Source organism: Malus domestica, chromosome 15 (assembly GCF_042453785.1).
Source record: "Malus domestica chromosome 15, GDT2T_hap1".
Classification (NCBI taxonomy): domain Eukaryota; kingdom Viridiplantae; phylum Streptophyta; class Magnoliopsida; order Rosales; family Rosaceae; genus Malus; species Malus domestica.
The window spans coordinates 34,126,802-34,152,050 of NC_091675.1; the positions used below are offsets into that span (position 1 = coordinate 34,126,802).

Consider the following 25,249-nt stretch of genomic DNA (forward strand, 5'->3'; position numbering starts at 1 on the left):
AATGACGATATGCATGCCGTTTCTGTTAAAAAAAAAAATTTCCCGCTGCGCGCGCTATCCTTATTAACCCCCCAAACATTATTTCCTGGATCCGCCACTGAACAGAAAGTCTTCCAAGGAACACTTCAAGATCCTCTTCTGGATATGGTTTTTGATGTCAGTAACAACTTGAAGGTTGATGTGGTGGATAATCTACTCAGTACCACCTGGGTTAGGCTTTCTAAGCGAGATCTTAGAATTAGCCGGCTGACTCATCGGACTCGAGATAGGGTCATGTCCATGTACACCTACGTTAGGCCTTCTCAAGATAACAGTTGAGCCAAGAACAACCTCAGTCATAAGTGTATCACCGATTTCATCCCTTATAGGTATGGCACTTCCAAATAGCATCTTGGCAAAGATAAGACCCGTCATGCCCGCCAAATCCACCGAACCAATAGGCACAATCTGGGAAAGGGTATATGTCAGGAAATGACGACAAAAGATAAAAAAAATGATGATAAGAAAGTGTCACAAAAAAAGTACCATATCTCCAAGAATAGGTTGCAAAGACGAAGGGATGCCACCAAAAACCATGTTACTAAGCGGCAATGAGTCATGGTTGTCAAGATGCGAAGGTCTTGAAGCCTTCTTTTGGTGTTTGAAGTTAACTTCGCTCTCATCTTGAACATCCACAAGTGGTCACTTGTCATGCAAAACTTTTTGTTGCTTCCTCAAAGCAAGTTGATCATTGTGGGAATCGGCTACATCTCATTCTTCTTCACAGACATCAGGGTGTTGAGTGGAGCATAAAGACAAACGCGGAGGCTGAAGAGGTAAGGGCAGTTGTCCCATGAGCAGGGGGACGATCGTCTCTCAACATATCATCTTACAGACGAGAAGAATTTGTATTGCTCGTCACCCTCACTGAATCAAAGTGTTGTACCTTTGACCACCAACTAACGTAAGCACGAGTAACCAGATTATTTTTTAACTTGGCTTTGGTAGGGATAGTTATCAAAGAGTTAGTACCAGCCTGGGTGTAGGATTCCTAGTACAGGTACACATACTGCAATGAGCCTGTCTGAATATCACATTTTATCTTGCTAATAACATGCTAAACAAAGCCAAACTGCCCGCTAAACCAGTAAGGGCTATAAGGTTAAATGATGCACCAATTCTCCTGTCTCAAGTAACATATCCAGAACGGAGGCTCATAAGGTAACCTGATTCAAAAGGCGAAGATGTAAGCCATCAATAAGCTTTCGGCACCCCAAACCTATCTGGCTAGACAATCCATTCGAAAGCTTTCACAATTTCTTAACAAAGCTCATGCCTGTGAATTATTAAGGCTTTTCACCAAAAAACGCTTCAGAATACTTAGTCATCTGAGGTGCGGACTTGTCGGAAGTTTGCAATGAGAAGTGGGTGCCGAAATATTCACCCAACCAGCCATACATATAATGGAAGGGAATGACAGCTACACAATCTTCGGGATTTGATGAATTCAAAATCTCATTCAAGCCGTCATAGATATTGGCCAGCACCGGGATAACAAGACTGAAGAGCTCACTCACAGCCATTTTACTAGCAACTTTGAACACCTTTGGGTAGATGAAATTAACATCATCTTTAGGAAAAAGGAATTTGTAAAGCCAGCAAGCAAGAAATGCTGCCAAATACGAATACTCCACATGATGAAAAGCTATACGTAACTCATCAAAGACCTTTTGTTTTGCGGAAGTACATCATCTAGTTGATCCAATAACACCGGTCGAATCAGAGTCACCTTTCGGCTATGTGATTTTGTTTCAGCCATTCTTCTTAAAAGGTTTCTTATACTTCATCATACCCTGATACCGAAATCGTATCCACAAATTGACTTTGACCCCATATTTACCTTTGACTTATAGAGAAAGTTTATGATATGCAAATAACAAATACCGACAACTAATAGGTAGGCCTCGACTATTTCAATGAGAAAACTCTTCAACACAAGGAACAACTTCGTCATAAAATTTGCTATGAATCAGCAGGTCACCAATCTTATGTAGATCCCAAAGTGAAACAAATAGCTCCCTCTATGAGGTATGAATAGTGTTGGTCACTGAACACCAATGTTCCAAGAAGGCTTGAACGATAGAAGGATGACGATCATAGCTAAACAAAGAGGCAAACAGTGTCGTAAAGTCCCACCCTCGTAAGAATGCCTTTAGATCGGCTCATAATGTCTGTAAGCCACTCCCAATATAGTTCCAAAAATACGAATTCTCCGGTTGTCGGAGGGTTACCACTCTAAGTCACGGTCCCATTACGGATACGATCACCAATGAGTTTGAAAGAGGCAGATGAGCTGTCACGAACATGATGTGAAGAGTTTAAAATCAAAACGTTGGACACACATTCCCTATCATTAGATCTCGACTGCCCAAAGCCCGTTACCTCCTAAGTCACTTCATCAGTCCATGACTTAATATGCATAGAGTTATCTTTGCCGGACGGATAAGTGCTTTAGGACTGGTCAATGGTGCATGAAGTGGTACTATGGTTCCCTTGTCTTGAGATTCCTCGTCCTTTGTAAGGACAATGATAGTGATATTCTTAAAACACTTGAGGAACACCATAACTGCATAAAAAAAAGGGACAAATAAATAATAACGACAAATGGGAAATACAAAAATCTACCTCGTAGTGGTCAATAAATAAAGACAGTTAGAGGCCCTCCTCGCACCTTATTTTTTCTCTTCAAATCAGTAAGCAATTGAGTTGCAGGCAACAAGCACAGTAGCATGTAGTGAGCACAGCGACGGCAATGGAAAAAAAAGTGATAGCAATAGAAAAAAAAACAACGACAAAAATGAGAAAACAAGGACGACAATGAGAAAAATAGCGACGAAAATGAAAAGCAATTACGGCAAGGTAGCAGCATAGAAAGAGTACCTAAGAAAAAAAGTTTAGAATACAAAAAGAAAAAAAAAAAAAAGAAAAAAACCTCACCTTCGAATCTCTCAGAATGCAAGAGGGAGAGCTGGAATTGTGTGGTTTTGGTTTACGCATGCTAGCCAATTTATAGGCACAAAACTAGTTGGAGTCGAAGCAATCATCAAAGCCTTCCAAAAAGAGGAAAGAAAATCCCACCTTAATTAGGATTCCTCTTCCATTTGTCCAAGAATCAAATCATGAAGTGTAATCTTTCAGCCAAAATCCGGAAGGGAAATAGTAAAGATGAATCAGGAAAGAAAAAAAAATCGAAAAAAGGGCAAAATAATTGAAAAAATAGGAAACATGCAAAAAGGACGCAGCTGGAATTTTTGTAAAAGTTGTCCGAGCTCCAATTTGAACGGGTCATACCTTTCCGGAAAGGGAACGATGCCATGAGTCCAACTCACTACAAAAGTTATGATCTAAGACAGATTTCGCCAATCCAAGGTCGTTAAGTCTCCAAAACTGCATTTTAAGTTTAGGGAAATTTTCGGACTTTTTTTTTTCGGTCCGAATTACTTCCATTACATTCCCCAGGGCTCCCCTATATCCTTAAAGAAGTTAGGAATTATTACATGTTAGAATTCATTATATCCTCGAAGAAGAAAGCTAAAGCAATTAAAGCTTCTGGTGCTAAAGGGGTAAGGTAAAAATGGGCATTTTTTTTACTAAGAGAGAAGTAAGAGGCTCCAAATTACAAGTCCAAAGGAGGAATGTCAATCTCCAACTAAATCCCAAGCCATCTCTCAAGGGACCCTCGTATACCACCCCGATTCTTGCCATACAAACAGTAGTATCTAAAATAAGCTTGAAGACATTCGCTGAGCTCGACTCGATGATGGTATCAAGCCACAGGAACCATGGGGCATGCCTCGAAGAGTAATCTCATTCCATTCGAGTCCAAGCCTCGACAGCCTTTGAAATTTTATTTTTTTATTTTTTATTTTTTACAAAAAAAAAAACCAATTCAAGATCAAGCCTCAACAGCCCTTAACCCAATTCAAGATCAAGCCTCCATGGCCCTTGACCCAATTCAAGATAAAGCCTCAATGACCATTGACCCAATTCAGGATCAAGCCTTGATGACCCTTGACCTAATTCAAGATCAAGCCTCAATGGCTATTGAACCAAACGTCTACATGGCAGGACTTCAAAACACACTTCCTACACGTAATAAGAATGTGTACGTCGTGTCTTGAAGTGGAGGATTTATAGACATGCAAATTTCGGTGAAAATAAATGATCCCCAAATATTAAATTTTGGCATCCGAGAGCTTACATGGGATGCAAGGGGCTTATGTGGCATATGACTCATCAAGACCGGAAATTAATATTTAATTTAATTTAGATTAATTAATTTAAATTAAAGCAAATAGAAATGCCAAATTGGGCAAGATTTATTTTATTTTAAATAATTGATTTATTGATTGATAGATAGAAATAAATCATGAACCAAGCCACAAATCAAGTCCAAAGTCATCCATAGGCAACGCTTGGAAATTCTATAAATGGAAGGCCCCAAGGCAAAGGAAAGGGATCGAGAAGTCATTCAAACACCTAGATGCTGCCAAAGTTCAAGCACCCAAAGCCCTAAAATTCTCAAAAGAATTCATAATGTTCTCTGAGTTCTTCGCCAAACCTTCAAATAATCATCAAACACTATTACCCGTGTCGATTCTTCAAATTGCCAAGAGCCAAAAACCTCACGGCAACCGTTCATCCGAGATCAAGTCATCGCAACCCTAGCATTAACAACCTACACATCTACACATCTACAAATTCATTAATACAATACAAATTTATTTTGTACACATGTTCTCTTGTTATTTGTCACAGGAAATTTGTGTTTACAGTAAGGATCTCGGTAGTAGGTCTAGCTATAATGTTTTGGGATTTTTGAACATTAATTCTTGCAAAAGATTAGAATTTAAAAAAAATAAAAAACTTGGTACTAGATTAAATATTCAATTTAATCTCTTAAAGTGTACTTTTCTTAAAATCTATGTTCTATTTTTGTCATTTATTATGTATTTTTATTTAATCATATTAAAATTTTAATTTTATTAATATGCACATGTTAGGTCTTTCAATCATAAATGAACATAAATGAGAAAATATTAAAAGAAATTAGTGACACATAAATACGTAAATACATAAGTGTACAAAAATGACTGTTGACACACCCCGATTCTAGAATCAGGGCGTGCTGGCCGTCACGTGAGCGTGACGTAACCAAAAGTGCGACGCGGAAGCAAAAAGGGGTAAAAGAAATACGAAGGAATAAAAACCAACTACTAGCAATAATATCCAACTAACATGCTAGAGTGAGTTTAAGTGTGAAACACACATAATCAGAGCATAAGTACTAGGTGCAGTCAAGTATGACCATTACTAAATTACAACACCCAAAGGTAAGTCCTACATTTAAGTAGGCTGTAAGAACACCGTGGGAATCCTCGTGAGCCACCAACACTGCTAACTAGAACCTGGAGGGGCGCAAAACAAGATTGAGTGGGTCAGTAAAACAAAGCTTTTTGAAAATATTTCATTTAATAACACTTCTAACTACTCACTGTAAAACCTGTATACTTTCCCATAAATAGTATATATATAACCATATATAACAGCAAATAACTCAAATCACATGTCTTTAATACCTTTCAAGAAATATGCCATGCTATGCTTCAAAACATAATAAGGATGCATCAATATAACAGGTGAAATAAGGAATCAACCGGAGACCTGGCAGCTGTCCTGTACGGTTAATTCTATAGCTCAATATCCAATCCAACCGGAGTCACCAACTGTGACCTCTACGGCGTTACTCTGCACATTAATCGGAACTACATGAAGTAGTCTGTACAATAAGAATGGTGTAAGAATACGCTCTAGTGCTTCTCTCATCAACAGCTGTATAACAATCTAAAGTCACCTACAAGTCGGAACCACCTCTAATGGTTTGTACGACATGTCGGAACCACCTCTAATGGTCGGTACGACATGCACCTACTTGGATCCAAGGTGAGCGTGTGGTGCGGGGTGAATAATATAAGTACTAACACTAGGGGTGCAGGTTATAAGCTTTCAACGTAATTCCCATCATCAATAAATCACATGAACAACATAAAACTCACCTGATACTCACCTATGCGTCCACAACACCATTTCACATATATGCATCAAATACTAGTTCATATATTTCATATAATATGTATGCATGGCATTTTAAAACATACTTTCATTTAAATTCAATTTCTGGGAAAAATCAGTAGTATATAGGTATATACAGAAAATAACTGCCCACTCACCTGGGGTCCGCGCTACGACTCCCTAACATCAGAACCAAGGCGTCCCGAACGCTCGGTGCCTAAAACAGTTATCAAACCACATCTCAGAACTCTTATCCATAGAATATGTAATTCACATAACACATATACTCAAGGGCATTCAAGAATAATGTGAGACCTGTTGATCAAAGGTCAACTGTCGACTAAGTTCGACGATAGGGTCATAACCCCAAATAACTCAATCTGGAAGATCCACAACTCAGATTTCTGATCCGTCACTTCCCAAGATACCCATTAAGCTTCTAGAACAACATACTAAAATTTCGTTACGATCCGACGGTTGGATCTCCACCAATTTCCAAAACTAAGTGGCGGTTAACATTTTATTTTATGAACTTACAAATCCAATTCGGGAAGATCCCTCCATTGAATTCCCAATCCGTAAGTTCCTCCATTCTTCAAATATTACGTACTACTACGTATCAAAGTTTGGTGACGATCCGACGGTTGGATCATCAATTCATATATGGCCTATTAACGTATCTTAGAGAATTTTGGCTCTAATAGTCAATCTACATCATTCACTTCTCAAAAATGAATTCAAGACATCAAATATAGTCTAAAAATAGCATTGGCGGCCCTCAGGCCACGTGCCGCCGCACCAGCCGCCCCGGCTCGCCGAAAAATTCAACTATTTCTAAACATTTCCAAAATTTGCAGATTTGAAGATCTCAATTAGTAGAACAACTTTCATACCTGTGACTAAGGCCAATTTGGCTTGGAAGCACTACAATTTCATCAAATTCCGTGCGGACCCTAGAATTTGGTGTGCTTCGATTCAACTTTCAAACTTGTTCCAACGCCTCCACCACTACTTGGGCTTTGCTCCTGGGTTCTAGGGAAGTCTAATGGTAGTGGTAATTGAAGGAAAACATTTCACAAGTGGTGGATTTCGAGCAATGTTCTTCACGGCACCCACTTTCAGTTTTTGAATAAATTACCACCAAATTCCTTCTAATTTTGAATGGGAATGGAAGAAGGAAGGCTAGGAAGTTGTTTCTAGGTTGTGGTTGGAGAAAATTCATCAAAAAGTGGCCGGGAAATAGATGAATTCGGCCTTGGAGCTCGACCGGGTCGCGCGGGTCAAGAAGAATACCCAGCGGTTCCCCTCCTTTTCCTTCTCCCTCATTTCCCTCCTTCCCCTTTTCTGGTTGGCCATCCTCTCCTTCTTTCTTCTCCTGATTCGCCAGCTCTCTCTCCTTTCTCTCTCGGAGCTCCTGCTCTTCCTCTGGTTGGGCAGCTTTGCTTAATCTCTTATTCTTCTTTTTCTTCTACCAGCCACGCACACACATACACACACGTGACCTCCCTTCTTCTTTTTTATTTTCTTTCCTTTCCATCCATTTCAACACTTACATACATAACACACCACAACGCTCATAACCGAGGGTAAAATAGTAAATTCACGTCCTTGATAATAAAATAATACATATCTTCGGGACGGGCTGTCACAACTGTACCAAAATGTTTTATCGACATATATTATAATGAACCTAAATGTGTATGCCAAAATATATTATATTGAATTAAAGTATCAAAATATCAATACTGAATGTATGTACATACTGAAATTTATGTTCCAAAATGTATTATATTGAATTAATTACCTATATATTTGTATCAATGAATTAATGTATCTAAATGAAGATTATGCAAATTGTAAGTTCCTATATTATTGTTGACCCTAAAAACTACCAAGCCTACGTGGTGCGCAGGCCGGGTAATCTATAAGCTAACTACGTCCTTCAGTTGAATGCGGGGTGTGCCAACTCGTCGGCCGAGATCGGTCGAGGAGTAAAATTTGTTGATGTTGCGTTGGGTGCGTGGCTAACTTCTGCGTCTTGCGATTGCAACCGAGGAATGAACACGTCTCGGCCTCTTGGGTTCTCAAACCTGAAGACAAGGCTATTATTCTTATGAAGTTCACGAATCGTCGTCGTTGGATTCAGTCACAGTGATGGTATTCGTCAGAGTAAACTCATGCCGAATCGACACCAAAGTGTAAGGGTACAAATACTCAAAGCGGATATAAGTCTTAATAGTGAACGTGGTTCGGCCGTCTGAATGCCGAACTCTAAATCCCACTTGAGAGTATCCAATCATAAAATAACCCGGCGTGCAATGCGCCAAGCTCAGTAAGCTGTAACACCTCACTTCGCCGAGAAGGCTAATGAGATGACCTCGATCAATAAGGATTCGGAAATCCTTCTCAACCGAGACTTGGATAGGTAACCAACCGCCCTCGCCGCAGTGCTGTTGATGCCAACGGAAGATGCTGCGAGATAGCTGATTCTACGACGACAGAGCTATCTATGCTGATTGAAGATATCACCGGTTGCTTTGACAGTGCTGTTGATGCCAACGGAAGATGTGTCAGCGAAAAGAGAAAATAAAAAATCTCAAAGTTGTTGAGAGAGTTTGCGCAGGGCAGTTGTGTGTTGAATTGGAGGGTTCTTCCGTTGCCTCTGCCTCTATATTTATAGAGACATATGCACGTTGGTTGATAAGCTAATATAGGTTTCTGCCATGTATTAGAACTCTTCCACTTATTCGTCAAATAAGCCATACCACCCCCAAGACTCTGAATCTAGTCGAAAATACAACCAAATTCGAATCCCAAGATAACCCGCAAGCTTGGACTTCGAACAAATAGTGTTTATCTAAACAGCTACCAATTAAATATATATATATATATATATAATTATATACATATATAATTGGTAGTCTTCCACACGGCATACAACACTGGAATCCCACCATAAATTCTCATGACTTTGCACCCAATCCGACAGCACCATCAACATGCATTTGAAAAGCCTAGCCTAGCTAGGTTTCCTATGTCATCATTATCCAGGACCCTTATTTTTCTTTAGGTGATGTCAGATCCCACGTGCTGATCTCCCAACAATCCAAGTTAATTCGAACTCGAACTCTGTTGTTGTTGCTTCCTTTTATATCCCGTCGTATAAGAAAAGGATGAATCACATTGAAAGATAATTATTATGATAAAAATCATAACATTATCCCTCAATAATTACAAAACTATCTTCACTCTTCGATCGACGGTGTAGAAACACGCTTACTTAACGGCCTTGATTACTTGGACCGATGATGTAAAATTGGGTCCAAACAATTATATAAAAAAAAAACAATTAGTTTACCCGAGTGGAGACATCAAAATATATTATAATGAATGAAATGAAAATGAAAATGAAATGTACTTAATACATTAAAGTTAGGAAAAAACAGAAAGAAATAAAACATAAAAAATAATTGGTAAATGAGATGATTAAATGTATCAGGGACTAAAATCAAATTTTAATCTTATATAAGGTTATAGTTCGAAACTCATCTTTTTTAATCTTACACTTTTTTTCTAAAGAAAAAAGAATATGATAGCTTTTATTCATAAACTTTAGGGAGTAACATATCTTGGTTGAGAACATCCCAAATAACATCTGTGGTTGCTCAAACCAAACTACATCTGAACCATTACGTAAACTTAACTTGCCGAGGCAGTGTGCCACTCTATTACAAGAACGAGGAATAAACGAAATTGAACACCCAAGGGACTGGGATGCCAACTCCTTAACATCAGATATAATAAAGCTAATATTGGAGAAATCCACTAAATCTCCATTGACAAAAGCTCGATGCACCCTACCCTTCTAGCTAGAAGTAAGCCCTCACGAAGTGTCGAAAGCTTCACCAGTTTGGAAGAGGTGGCTCCTTGAAAGCACCATAACCTGCTGCCTTAAAAACCCCTACGGCCCTTCGAATTACACCCCCCCACCGCGGGGGGCATTCCTCCAACATTATCCTTTGCTCGCCCTAACAACCCCATTCACATTCAATGTAAATGAACCAACCACCAACCATCACTAGGTGCTAGCCAACATTGCTGTTTAGGAACCTTTGTATGGAGCGGTTGTGTTCGGGTGAAGATTTCTTCGGAGAGGGCTCTTCAGCTCTCAGCACAGCTCCCAAAGGCATTGGCACTTTGGATGTGTAGTCAGGCTCTTGCTTGCTGATGTGCTGCAAGAAGAGGATAGAGTTAGTTTTGAAAGGTGCCTTTATGGGGCCTTAGGTGTAGGCCTTGAGGCTCACAATCAAAACTAACCAAGTGCTAGGCGTGCCACTGCTATCTCAGTATAGTAGATGTAGAACAAGATTGTGTTTAGCTGATTACTTGCGCCCCAAGTTACTCAGACTTCTTGTTATCAAAGGATTGTCATGGATGGATTCAGTCCACATTAAGTTCTTTTTCTTACCTTACGAACAAGGACTTTCAGTTCATAGTCTTGTATGTTCGAATGGAGGGAGTTCAGATAATTTACTTGGTCCTTGATTGATGTTAATGATAGCATATCTATTAAACTAACCAGATCCGGATGCAAATGAGACTCTTATAATGGGAAAACTGATGGAAATGACTTGAATACATGATGGAGAAGACATTAAGCAATAGATCTATTAACTTATAAAACAAATAAAGAGCTTTGAGCAAGATTTCACTTTGTCTGGAAATGTTGAACTTCTTGCAATCACTTCTCTTTTGAGTTTACAGGGTTTATTTGCTAAAAAGGGATGATACTACGCCACTAGAGGTGATAGCAAAGCTTCTAAACTAGACAAAAGATATGCAGGGAATGATCCTAAAAAGGATTGAAATCTGGGTTGATTACAACTTTTAGATGCAAATCTGGCTTGAAAGCAGAGTTTGTATGTTTGTTTGTTTGATCGGTTGAGTGTCATTGTCTCTAGGACCTCTTCATCCTTTTATAGGCAGATTAGCCTGATTGAACTAACTTTGCTCTTGCCCGAAAGCACTTGGAGGGTAGTGAGTCATCAGCTTTTTACTTGTGTTACCATTGAAAAGTTCTTTTTGGTTGATTATGAGTTAGTCTCCATCACTTGACATTTTAAATCATAGGCACATGGCCTATGCATTAATGGGAAGGCGCCAACTCGTCTCTGGGCTTGATGCTGGGCTTCGGGCAAGTCTTCTTTTAATCGGCATCTTTGGGCTTCCACACACTTGTAGCCCAAGGTTCAAATATTAACCCAAAGAGGTTGCAGATTGGAGAGACAGAATTTCTGAAGCCACGTAAGTGTTTGCTACACCAAATAGTACTGTCAGTTAGTTGCCCTTCCCATGCCAAGCTATTCTGATCCGTTAATAACACGCACACAAGCATTAAAATCGCACCAAACTCCACTTGGGTTTCCTCCAACGCACGAGTGAACCATTCCTTAACTGAGTTATGATAATGAAGCACTTCACGAACCCCACGGGAGCAGCAGCCCACACTGCTCGGGAAAAACTGCAGTCCCGCAGAGCATGGCTGTCAGTTTTGTGTGCCTCATCACAGCGAGGGCAAGACTCCTCTACCCTCACGTCTTTCTTATTTAAACTAGATCTAGTGGGAAGAATATCACAGCAGATACGCCACCCACAAACCTTGACTTTAGCGGAATGCGTGCTCTCCAAATAGTTTGCCATAGCTCGCGGTAAACACCCCCAGTTGACGACGACGATGATGCCTAGAATGCTGTTGGTGCAAAGCACGAACGTGCCACCTTGTAGACACTTTTCACCGAAAAAACTCCCTTCTTATCATAATGCCATATCAAATGATCAGGCTGCCTACGATAACTAAATGGAATAGATCAGCTATATAATGAACCTCCTCCTCGGTACAAAAAACTGGTGTAACAGATCATTATGCCAACGTCTAGTTCCGGGCACAATTAACTCCTTAACCCTCATGTCACCGAGAGAGGGAGGGGCTAGTGTTATGATCCTAAAAGTATTTGGCTGAGGAATCCAACGATCCTTCCATATCTGAATCGACTCGCCATCGCCAATAACCCAATGCGAACCACCTTCTAGCACATCACTTGGTTTTCGGTCCCTCGTCATCATATATTATAGACTCAAACCTTAATAGGTTTAAAACTTTGATTCAAGTCCTCCATTTAATGATATATGCACCTGAAATTTGCCTTGCCACTAAGACCCCCAGATTATCCAATTCCTAATTAACCTCAAAATTATCCAAATTTAAATCACAACATCACACACACAAAATATGTAAGGTTGTTTTGATTTTCAAATTTCAACTTAATCTGCACTTCTTGCTGTTGGGTAAAAACTGGCCAACTAGAACTGACACACAATTTTCTTCTGTAAAATCACCCAATCAATCCAAAAGTTGTAGTGTACAAAATCACAACACCACATACATTAAAAATAGGAAAAAAGGGAAGAAATAAAGCATAAAAAATTATTAGTAAATGAGATGATTAAATGTATCAGGGACTAAAATTGAATAATCTTACACAAGGTTATAGTCTAAAACTCATATTTTTTAAGGATTAAAATGAAGCTTTCTATAATCTTTTTGAATCCTGAAAATTCAATATTCGTTAAACACTAGATAATACTCCCACTAGCCTAGCCTATTAAAAATACAAATCCTATCCTGCCAACCAAACGTGACCTTATCAATATTGACTCCAACTTGTGATCATTTACCTGCAAATTTAGATTGAGTTGAAGAATAATTCTTTAATCACAACACCACATGCCTTATTTCAATTTGAAATGCAGCACCATTTTTAACTAGGTTTGCTTGATCTTCTTTAATCCTCCTAGACCAAAAAAAAAACAATTTCTTTGGTTCCACCATCTAGTCCTTAAAGTACCCAAGGACTAGATGGTGGAATCCAAAAGGAGAAAAACAAGTCATTTTCAAGAGAAAGTAATCAGCTAATGTGTGTGGGATAGAGAGGGGGAAGCTAGCCAAATGTGGGATTCCATGGCTAGTTGTATTCGAAAAGTAGCAAAAAGGGTATTAGGAGAGTCTAAGGGCTTTGCTCTACACCAAAAGGAATCTTGGTGGTGGAATGAGGAGGTACAAACAAAGGTTAAGGCTAACAAGGAATGTTGTAAAGCCTTATACAAGGATATGACAGATGGAAACGGTGAAAGGTATAGAATAGCGAAGCAGGAAGCGAAGAAAGCTATGAGAAAAGCTATGCTAGCGGTTTTTGACGATATGTATAAGCGACTAGATACCAAATAAGGAGAGTTGGATATCTATAAACTAGCTAGAGCAAGGGAAAAGAAGATAAGGGACCTAAACCAAGTGAGGTGCATCAAGGATGAGAATGGAAAGGTTCTTGCTATAGAGAATGCGGTCAAAGACAAATGGAGAGGTTATTTTCATAATCTTTTCAATGGCAGACATGAATGGAGTACTTCTTTGGGGGAATTGAGTAACTCAGAAGAGTATAGAAACTACTCATTTTACCGCCGAATTAGAAAGGAAAAAGTGGTTGTAGCTTTGAAAAAGATGAAGCATAGAAAAGCAGTGGGCCATGATGATATACCGATCAAAGTGTGGAAATTCTTCCTATAGACGAATATAGCATGGCTCACAGACCTTTTTAATAGGATTTTGAAAACAAAAAAGATGCCAAATGAGTGGCGAAAGAGCACTTTGGTGCCTATTTACAAGAATAAGGGTGACATACAAAACTGCATGAATTATACGGGTATCAAGCTAATGAGTCATACAATGAAGCTGTGGGAGAAAGTCATTGAGCATATAGACTGAGGCAAGAGACACGGGTCTCGGACAACCAATTTGGGTTCATGCTAGGGCGTTCAACCATGGAGGCAATCTATCTCTTATGAAGATTCATGGAAAGATATAAAGATATAAAAAAGGATTTACACATGATCATTATAGATTTGGAAAAAGCGTATGATAAGGTCCTAAGAGACATTCTTTGGAGGATTTTAAAGAAGAAAGGAGTACGAGTAGCTTATATCCAAGCTATAAAGGATATGTAAGATAGAACAAAAACTGCAGGGTTATGTCAAGACTCATCTTTAAGTCCTTACCTTTTTGTATTGGTAATGGATAAGTTAACGGGACATATTCAAGATGATATTCCTTGGTGTATACTTTTCGTAGACGATATAGTGTTGATAGATGAAACTCAGGAAGGGGTAAATGCGAAGCTTAACCTTTGGAGAGAAGTGTTGGAATCTAAAGGTCTTTGCCTAAATCGGTCAAATATAGAATATATGGAGGGCAAGTTCAGTGAAAATGGAGGCTCAAATGAGTTAGAGGTAAAGATTAGAGACTAGGAAGTACCAAAGAGTGACCACTTTCGCTACCTAGGATCTATCTTGCAAAAGAACGGAGAATTAGATGAAGACCTTAACCATAGAATACAAGCTGGATGGATGAAGTGTAAGAGTGCATCTGGCGTGTTGTGTGACCGTCGTTTTCCATTAAAGCTCAAGGAAAATTTTTATAGAACGGCAATAAGGTCGGCGATGCTGTATGGTATAGAATGCTGGGCGGTGAAGCATCAACACTAAAATGGGTGTAGCGGAGATGAGGATGCTTCGTTGGATGTGTGGGCACACGAGAAAGGATAAGATTAGGAATGAGGATATCCGAGGTAAAGTAGGAGTAGCCAAAATTGAAGGAAAGATGAGAGAAAATCGGTTACGGTGGTTTGGACATATGCAACGAAGCCCTACTGTAAGATCCCACATTGCCCAAGGGTGAGGATCCTGTAAGCCTTATATGTATATTCTCATCTCTACCTAGCATGAGGCCTTTAGAGAGCTCATTGGCTCCGGGTTCCGTCGGAACTCCGAAGTTAAGCGAGTTCACGCGAGAGCAATCCCACGATGGGCGATCCACTAGGAAGTTCTCGTGTGAGTTCCCAGAAACAAAACCGTGAGGGTGTGGTCAGGGTCCAAAGCGGACAATATCAGGTTACAGCGGAGTCGAGCCAGGGATGTGGTGGAGGCTCAGGTCGGGATGTGACAATTTGGTATCAGAACCAATCCCTGGTCGGAAGTGTGCCGACGAGCATGTCGGGCCTCTAAGGGGGGTAGATTGTAAGATCCCACATTGTCCAGGGGTGGGGATCCTGTAAGCCTTATATGTATATTCTCATCTCTACCTAGCAAGAGGCATTTTGGAAGTTCACTGGCTTTGGGTTCCATCGGAACTCCGAAGTTAAGCAAGTTCGCGCGAGAGCAATCCCATGATGGGTGACCCACTGGGAAATTCTCGTGTGAGTTCCTAAAAACAAAATCATGAGGGCGTAGTCGGGGCCTAAAGCGGAAAATATCGTGCTATGGCGGAGTCGAGCCCGTGATGTAGTGGGGGCTCGGGTCAGAATGGGACACCTACTGACGCTCCGATTAGAAGATGAGACTACGAGATAGAGGTCTAGGGCCAAAGGAGTAGAGGAAGACCTATAAAAACTTTTGAAGAGACTCTAAGAAAAGACTTAGAGTACTTGGATCTAACGGAAGACATGACATAGAACTGAGCGCAATGGCGTTCTATGATTCATATAGCCGACCCCACTTAGTGGGAAAATGCTTTGTTGTTGTTGTTGTTGCTTTGTTTTGTGAGCCCATACGTTCATTTCCTCGGTTGTTTAGTCATAATTTCACATCATCTATGTTTGTTGTTTTTTCCTACAAACAAGTATTTATACAATTGTTAATCTTTTTGTTAGTAATATTAACTGCTTCCATTTATGTTTAGGTCGGTGTAACGGACTGACCTCATATACGTGGGATGTTGGAAACCAACAAAGACGTGCCCTCCTCAAACTCAAAGAAAAGAAAGGGAATGACAGGTTGACATTTGGTTGTGGTGAGTCAGCCTGAGTTGCTTTCATTTCTAAAAATCTAGAGATGGTCGCTTAATGCAAGACCGGGTCTTCAGCTTCCACCTCTGCACCACACTCACACCAGAAAAAAAAAAAAAAAAAAAAGAAAATGTGAAGAAAAAGAAAAATAACCAAAAACAAATCGAGAATCAGAAACTCAAAAAAATTAAAACCAGAAAAAGATTCAACCCCAGCTATGACAGTTTTTTATTTTATTTTATTTTTTTAATTTCTCAATTTTATTATGTAAAACAATAAGCCCGTAAACTGTTATTCTCTTTTCCGGGCATTTATTCTGATTTTTAATTAATTAATGATGCAATCCAATTTCATCTCTCTTGCACAAAGCTGAAAGAAATCAAGGAGGCATTGTTTCTAAATCCATGGGCAGCTCCAGGAAGCCATGCACATAATCTCCTGGGTCCTCCCTCATTTTTTTCATTCTTTTTTAATTTTTCTTTCCTCCAAAAATAAAATTTTATTTTTTACGCACTTGATGTTCTTCCTTTGTTTTGTTACCTCACACCATGCACAAAATTTGATCAGGGAGAGAGAGAACAATTAATAAAAAATGGGAGAGTCGCCGGAGAAGAAATCAGGTTGCGGCATACTGAGTGCAGTTTTCGGGCGGAATAGTATCTGGCCCAGAAGAACAACTTCTACGGGTTCTCTTCCTGTAGCCAACAACAACAGTGCCACGTTAGTGAAAACACCAAGCACTCCTAATTCCAAACGGCGTCGCGGTGGCTCCGATGAGGCTGCCTTCCTTGATTCATCTAGCAACGTATCATCAGATTCATCCAAACCGGTCACGAAGCCTTCCCAATATAGTAATAGGGCACCCCCTATACAACAACAACAACAACAACAGCAGCAGCAGCAGCAGCAACAACAACAACAACAACAGCGGCAGCAATATCAACAAAAAATGGTGCCAAGCCAAGGTTATGTGAACCAAGGCAAAAGGGTTCCAAGGGAGAAACTTGGCATATCCGGTGAGCTTGATAGCATGATTGCTGATCATCAAAAATCGAAAGGGAGCAGTTCCCTTGTAAGGGCTTCATCCAGCAATGTTATGCTTTTCGGAAATTTGGGTAACTTGAGACAACCTGGGGCCGGCGGTGGTAGAGGCGGCGGAGGAAATGCAAACCCGTATAATGTTCTTGATTATCTTCCAAAAACTGCTAGAGAGGAAGTCCCAATGCCAAGTCAGGTAAAAGTGGGGAAGACTAATACTGTTAGGGAAGAGAAAAGACAGGGTGAGCCGGAACCACCTGCTTCCTTATGTCGCGCATTGTCGACTAGAATGGACCCTGAAACATTGAAGATCATGGGAAATGAAGATTACAAGAATGGTAGATTTGCGGAAGCATTGGCGTTGTATGATGCTGCAATTTCTATTGACCCCAATAAGGCTTCTTATAGGAGCAACAAAAGTGCTGCTTTAACCGCTCTAGGTAGAATTCTTGACGCAGTTTTTGAGTGCAGAGAAGCCATTCGGATTGAACCCCACTATCATAGGGCTCATCATCGTCTGGCAACATTATATCTTAGGTACAACATAAAGTTCCACATGTTAATTTCCTTTCGTAGTTGCAACATCGTCTTTAAAATTCTGTTACACCTAGTTCTTAAAATTAATGTGTTATGTGCATATAGATTAGGGGAAGCAGAAAAAGCTTTGTATCACTACAAGCATGCTGGACCAGAGGCTGATCAAGAGGACATTGCTAAAGTAAAATCTCTTCAGGCTCGTCTGAACAAGTGCACTGAGGCTCGTAGGTTAAGAGATTGGAACACCCTCATAAAGGAATCTCAAAGCACTATATTAGCGGGTGCAGATTCAGCGCCACAGGTCAGCCATTAAATTATCGAATTCAAGTCTCATTGTTATCATAATTGCCTCTCTTTTATTCTCCAGTAGATGTCCTATGAATAAGTCTATAGGAATTTGTTTCTCAGTTTTACCTGAAAATGAGATTCTCAAAAGCTTTTATCGAAAGTAGATTTTTTTTTTCTTTCTGTTTTGTGTATTAGCTAATGGTGAATCCCTTTTTTTAACTCTACTAAGATATATGCTTTGCAAGCGGAGGCCTTGTTGAAGCTCAATAGGCATCAGGAAGCAGATGAAGCATTATCCAGCGGTCCAAATTTTGAGGTTGATGCCTGCACTAAATTCTTAGGTCCTATTGGTAACGCGAATTTGTTAGCAACACGAGCTCAGGTGGACATGGTTGCTGGCAGGTAGTGTGTTATATAACTTTATATAGTAGCTATTTCAGTCACGATTATGCTAATCCTTATGCAGTCTCAGATGGAATAATGTTCATAAAAAACAAATTAACAAAACAGAAATGATATTTGAAACACATTAAACCTTTTTCTTAATTTGGTCAAATAGTTGTTTTATTTGTTTTGCAATGGTTTGGCAGATTGGATGATGCATTAAAGGCAGCTCAACAAGCATCACGGCTTGACTCTAACAACAGGGAAGCAAACATGGTTATGAGGAAGGCTCGAGCTGTTGCAGTAGCTCGATCAAAAGGCAACGAGCTTTTCAAGACAGCAAGGTTCTCCGAGGCATGTGTTGCATATGGGGAGGGACTTGAGCACGATCCTTATAACTCGGTGTTATTATGCAACCGTGCTGCTTGTCGTTCAAAACTTGGCCAATTAGATAAAGCAATCGAGGACTGTACAGCTTCCCTTAATGTGCGCCCATCTTACAGCAAGGCTAGATTAAGAAGGGCAGATTGCAATGCCAAGGTGAACATAGTACTCATTAATATATTCACTTTGTTCCGATAAAATAATTTTCAAGTTGTTAATGTTGTTGCTCTTTCATTATGTTATTTCTGAGTTATAATGCTTATATGATAATGTACCATGCAGTTGGAAAAATGGGAAGCTTCAATAGAAGACTATGAGATTTTGATAAAGGAAACACCAGAGGATGAGGAGGTAACCCGTGCTTTGTCTGAAGTGCGGGCGCAGCTCAGAAAACAGCGAGGCTAGCAAGAGAGCCTAGACGTGGACAATGGAAACAAGCCAATGCAACTAAATTAGGAGCCAATAGCCAGGAAAGAAAGTTGTCCTTTTTAAATTGGATGGCTCTTGGAGCTGAAGAAGAGAAACACAAAACTTGAGTGGTGGGAAAAAAATGGATGATTTTTCAAAGACGGGAGTGAAGGTGGCAATTCATACAATGTAACACAAATACGTGACCCAATTTTCTTCTATATATTGTTGTGTCTGTGCAATTCTTTCGAAAATGAATTTGATACTGCTTATAAAAATTGACAAAATATAATAGGAAGAAATCTTGAATTCTTTTTTTCTGCTAGCCCACATTTTCCCATTACTTATGTTGCATTGATATCCGGTACAATACATTACGGTGATATTTTGTAAACAATGATACGGCAATTATAATAATATATATGTTCAAAAATATATTTCATACACTAATATTTAAAAAATATATTAAATCACAAAAAGAGAAAGATTCATTTCTAACTTAATTCAAGATCACTATCATAGTAATCTTCACAAGTAAATAATACGGCCTCGAAGTCCAGTTCATCAAGAGTGAGATTTGCAATCTTAAGCACTCCTCCATTCTCGATATTCATGGCTCTCTCCTTGATGATTTACGAAGGTTGGTGTGCATATATATTAAATTTCCACTCTTTGTAGTGTGATTTTGCCCCTCCTCGAAGAGTGTATAATTTGTATGTGCTCCAATTTCTTTTACAACATGAGGAGGATGAAGGATAACCTATAAGTTTCAAGGCTATGGCTTGTTTGGTGTGGAAGCTCCCATGAACAACCCACTACAATTAGGAGCCTCTTCAAGCCAACTTGTGCAATAAATACCTAAAAGTGAATGAGAAAAAAAATATAAACTTATAATGATGCAATCAAACTTAAATTTACGATGTAAAATGTACAGAATTTAGAGTTTAGAGAACTTACATAGAATTAGAGTGTGCCAAAAAATGGAGTGGCGTGCTACTCTTGGTCCCTTGCTTAATCAAAATTGTATACACAGCATCAAGGAACTTTGACACTTGATATTGTTGCTTGCGCTCTTTTCGATACTCACCTTCACTTTCTCCATCATAGCATCTATAACTCATAAATTAAGTGAAGACAAGGCTTATCCATGTCAAGCATATCACATATTGGAGAAGTGAAGCTCAGTTGTAATCAACTTCGGCCCAAAGGTGTTCATCCAACACTTTTTTCTTTTATCTTTTTCCACATCATCTTTTTTATACATATCTTAGGGCTGGTTTGGTATTGCTGTGTTTTGAAAAAAAGCTGTTGTGAGAATAAGCGGCTGTGCTGTGAGAATAAGCGGCTGTGAAATAAATCAGCAGAGTGTTTGGTAAACTTTTTTGTAAAAGTGCTTTTGAAAAAAAAGACAGTCTGATAGTGGGTCTTTTCATTAAAGAAGCATTGTAGCTCCGTGTGCTTTGAAAAAAAGCCAGTTTTCCAAAGCTACAAATAGCAGCTTTAACTTTTTCCTTTGATTTCAGCTTATTCTCACAGCAGCTTCCAAAATAAGTCCTTTTTTTCAGTTTACCAAACGCCTAAAACCCTCACAGCTTTTTTTCATGGGTGCTTTTTTTTTAATCACCTCACTTCCAAACCACCCCTTATTCTGCATTCATCACTACGCGCTCTTACCCTTGTTTAAATCTTTTAAGCATCACAATTATAAAAGTCAAGCGCGTCTAGAAAGCAACTTCACCTTACAATTATCCATGGACAACCTCATATTATGGACAAGGTTCTAAAGGACGCTAGGCACTAGTCGGGCGGTGGGCTGTGACCTAGCGCCTAGGCGGGGTCTAGGCAGACATCTAGACGGACTAGGCAGATTTAAGTAAATCCACTATATTTCGTGTAAATAAGTGTCTGTTTATACTTAAAATATATATAATTTCATCATAAACTACAAAATAGAGTGACATGTATTATGAAGTATTGGAACATAATGAACATGGGGAACAAGCATATGGTGTGTGCTCATTTAAGTATTTAACAAGTCTCTTACAATTTATTGAAAAAAATTAGATGCAAATTGAAAGTTATCGATTTTCTGTCTAAGTGAGTTGCAACCTAGCGAGCTAGGTGGAGTGCCTGGGTGGTTTAGGCGTCGCCTCAGCTGGTCTAGGCGCCTTTTCTTAATTTTCAAACGTCTAGGCATTAATCGAGACGGTGACCAGCCGCCTAATACCTCATTAGTTGTTGTTGTAATCCAGCTACATTGCTCATAATCTTCTTAAATTATTGCAGATGAAATAAGTATAGGTTCTTCAAAGAACGGTTGAGAGGATGGACAATAAGTATTGTCTCAACAAGACGTCCCGCCACCTTGCAAACCGGAGCATTGTCGGTGACTACTTGGACCATATTTTGACGATAATTTCCCGAATTGACTCAATAAGCAAGTGGGCAATGAAGATTTTTCCTTGTGCTAACCTTCACGATTTACCGCCCTCAAGAACATTGGCCTACTTTCACAAGCTAGCATAATATTAACTAGAGCTTCTTTGTGCATCTGACCACCCGATATATATATATATATATATATATATATATATATATATATATATATATTTCTTTTTGGAAGAGTGGTCCTCAACAAGTTGTAGCTGGGAGGAACATAACCCGGAACTGTTTTAGTACAAGAAAGACTAAAGGCACGTAATGAAATGGTAGCCCGCCCGTATAAAACATTCTTGCAATTTCACCATCCAATTGTCGTCTAAGAATTTTGAAAAGTCAACGATATTCTACTTCTTTTCGTGTCATAATCGTTATCTTAACGATTTGTTTTATGTCAAACTCGTTATTTTAACGGGTTCTTAAGAGGTGACTCAATAACGACCCGATTCAACGCTTCGGGCCATTTTGTGTCGAGTTAACGGATTATACAATAAATTGTCATGCCTAATGTCTAGATCTGAAAAATGATATCGTATCGGGTTCTGAACGGATGAACCGATAGCAATTCAACTCGTTAGCGGGGTCATAACAAAAAACCTAATAACAACTTGACTCGTTAGCAGGTTGACCCAAAACCTAACGGATCATGCAAGAAATTATCAAATCTTGAGAAGGTGTAGGTATCTACTCACCCTTGTCCAAATTAAATGTGTCAGTCTATCATAGCTCATTACACAAGTAGTCTAAACACCTTCAAACCCTTTAAAAAAAACTTCAAAACTGAAATAGTGGGGTAAAAAGAAAAAAAAACTCAAATCCTTTACCTAGCGAACCCCGCGTGCCTCACACAGCAACCCAACCTCTCTCACATTCTATCTATGCCTTACGATTCTTCTTGTCTCATCTCTCTCTCACACACTCATATTTCAATTTTTTTTTTTTTTTTTTTCATTCGTCAAAGATTTTTCCGTCAGAAGGATGCTCAAATCCGGATTCGACAACAATTCAAAGAAACTCAGCCCCAAATTTGCCCTGCCATTAGCATGATGAGAAAATTTCAAGTCTACCCGGGTCACCAACATGGGAAGTCGCGAAAGCTAAGCAGGACTAAGGATATGATGTTGGTGTAGATGGATGATAAAAATTTTACCATCTGCAAAAGTACGAATAAAAATACTTAAAAATACTTGTAAGAGTACAATGTTATGATGGTGTAACAGCCTAAGTAATGTCGTTTTTCACAGCGATTGAATGAATAATTTGTATTTAAATTAATCCTTAGCTAATTATTTAGAACAAAGTTTCGAAAAGGTTGATTTTAGAATTTAAAATAATAAAAACAATTAAATAATTGACAAAGTAAAGAAAGAAAAAGACAAAGGTTTTGGAAAACAATTTAAACACTAGGGTTCTGCTGTTACCATTAACATTCCTATGCAATTTTACCAATTACTTATGAATTTCTACATACATCCATTAAAGGTTAGGCTTTTCTAATACATAATTTTTTTGTGATGTTCAAGCGAAAACGTATATCTAACATGCAACTCGTATGTGATGTTCAGATTAAATATAAACATGCAAGACTCATTAAGCTTTGTGAAAAACCCTTTGAAAAACCATGCAACCCTTAAAAGCGTGATGTTCACCTAAAGTGAACTTACAATTACTAATTACAAGAAGCCCTCTTCAGGGTGATGTTCCAACAGAAATTGCACCAATTTACTTGTCTAAAAACCCTAATGGTCGTGAATCACTAAAAAAAGTAGATAGTTTAATCGCGGTGATTAATAATTCAAAGCAAGCATGCATCCATTCATAATAAAATTAATAAAATCACATATTCATGCTAAGGCTCGTGGCTTCTCCCTAGCAAAAGGACTAGTTACAAACAATCATAATAAAAACTAAAGAAAATATATTAACTAGAAAAAGGATTGAAAACAGCTTGTAGGTAAAAAGTCTGAAGTTCTCCAAAATAATATGTCTTCTTCTCTAATGCTCAATATCCATATTTATACTACTACAAAATAAAATCCTACCTCAAAAATGTCTTCTAAAAACAAGGAAACATAATAGAATAAGAGAACTAAGAAATAAAAGGTTTCCTATTTGAACTGAAATTCTGACTTCTTAGAAAATCAGACTTTTGACCGACCAAATCAACTCCAATTTGGTCTCAAAATGTCTTTTTTTAGAGCTTGAGATGTCCCTAAAAATCCTTAGAATGAATCTTCCTCAAAATATGCCATCTTGACCTCCAAAATACCCAAAACATCCAGAAACGTCAATTTAGGAAAGCTGCGTGCTGGGCCTTTATTTCATCGCCACGGTCAAACGAAGAAAAATCTAAAACTTTGATACAATCTCTTGAAAGACTCACAAACATCCTCCTATTGGAATCACTCCAAAATTCATCTGTTTGATCACTTTTTGCTCAAGAGGAAATCAAATGTCCTACATTGGAAATATAATTTAAAGTATCAAAATTCTACCAATATAAATAATCAATTAATACTAAGATTAGGATAAAATATATAGTATAATATTGGCTCATCAATGGGCACAAATATGAGTAACCTGCAAAAGAGCAAACAATAGTGAGCAAGCTAGAGACCCGAAGGGGAGGGGGTGTATTGTTCCAAGATTCTCCGATGGTCAAGTTAGTAAGCAATAATAAGACTCAAGCAATAGGCAAGAGATTTTAGAGTGCGACAATTGCGTTACCAGAGATGAACCCTAAAAGAGTTTATTTATACCAGTTCGGAGAGAGAGACATTTTTAGGATAAAATCTTGTATTAATTGTAGGAACTCCAAGAATGTAAGAAACCTGGCTAATTCCATGTTGGATTTTTTCTCATCTTGCAGAATAAGTATGGTCAATCTCGGTAAAGTCGTTCGGACTTCACCATCGCTCCAGTATAGGATAATGGTGACACCACTGCTCCGTTAATCCATATCCGCTCGGAGTTGTTTAGTCCATGATCAGACCGAGGGGGTACCGTTCCAAGATTCTCCAATAGTCAGGTTAATAAGAAATAATAAGACTCAAGCAATGGGCAAGAGAGTTTGGAGTGCAACAATTGCGTTACCAGAGATGAACCCTAGAAAGGTTTATTTATACCAGTCGGGAGAAAGAGACCTTTTTATGATAGAATCTTGTATTAATTGTAAGAACTCCAAGAATGTTAGAAACCTAGCTAATTCCGTGTTGGATCTATTCCTGCATCTTGCAGAATAAGTATGGTCAATCTCGGCAAAGTCGTTTACACTTCACCATTGCTCCGGGATAGGATAATGGTGGCATCACTACTTCATTAATCCATCTTCGCTCGGAGCTGTTAAGTCCATGACCAGACTTCTGAGATACTTGTACTCCGATCTGTCTTACTCCGACGCTGGAAAATCATGATCCTACAATTGCCTTTAATTATGTGTTTGAAAAGAACTTGTTCCCCTTGAGGATGGATAGTTATCCAAAGACCATGAGTTTTGGAGTAGGTTGAAATACATACCGTTAATTCTTCTATCTTTGTATAGGGAATCATTTTTGTAAAGAGACGAGACATTATGGATTCAAATGTGCTTGTCTCGAGAGTCGTGCCACAAAGATTGTAATATGAAGAGCATCTCAAATGCATGTGCACATTTTGCAAGGTAAGGTGAGGCCGTTTATATCTTCAAGTGGCTTCGTTCTTCGGACACACAAATCTCAAAGATGAAACTCTTCAAATTCAACGATAACATCTCTTGGTAGCTTGCTTTA

General features: G+C 38.9%; 1 protein-coding gene across 2 annotated transcripts; it reads left to right on the forward strand.

The window, feature by feature from the left end:
• Positions 1 to 16,182: 16,182 nt before the first annotated feature.
• Positions 16,183 to 19,368, forward strand: LOC103420113 (inactive TPR repeat-containing thioredoxin TTL3-like). 2 transcript variants are annotated; one of them, XM_017328033.3, is made up of 5 exons: positions 16,183 to 17,579; positions 17,685 to 17,880; positions 18,118 to 18,269; positions 18,458 to 18,791; positions 18,918 to 19,368. In XM_017328033.3, the coding sequence occupies exons 1-5, from the start codon at positions 16,597 to 16,599 to the stop codon at positions 19,038 to 19,040; spliced, it is 1,788 nt and encodes a 595-aa protein (XP_017183522.3). In that variant the 5' UTR covers positions 16,183 to 16,596; the 3' UTR covers positions 19,041 to 19,368. The 2 variants fall into 2 exon arrangements, with proteins under 2 accessions (XP_017183522.3, XP_008356400.3); XM_008358178.4 differs by having other exon boundaries at positions 16,186 to 17,579; positions 18,097 to 18,269.
• The last annotated feature ends 5,881 nt before the right edge of the window (positions 19,369 to 25,249 follow it).

Coding starts and splice junctions, on each gene's coding strand:
- LOC103420113 (XM_008358178.4), top strand. CDS start 16,597: ATGGGAGAGTCGCCGGAGAAGAAATCAGGTTGCGGCATACTGAGTGCA. Junction 17,580..17,684: donor CTGGCAACATTATATCTTAG/GTACAACATAAA, acceptor ATGTGCATATAG/ATTAGGGGAAGCAGAAAAAG. Junction 17,881..18,096: donor GTGCAGATTCAGCGCCACAG/GTCAGCCATTAA, acceptor AACTCTACTAAG/ATATATGCTTTGCAAGCGGA.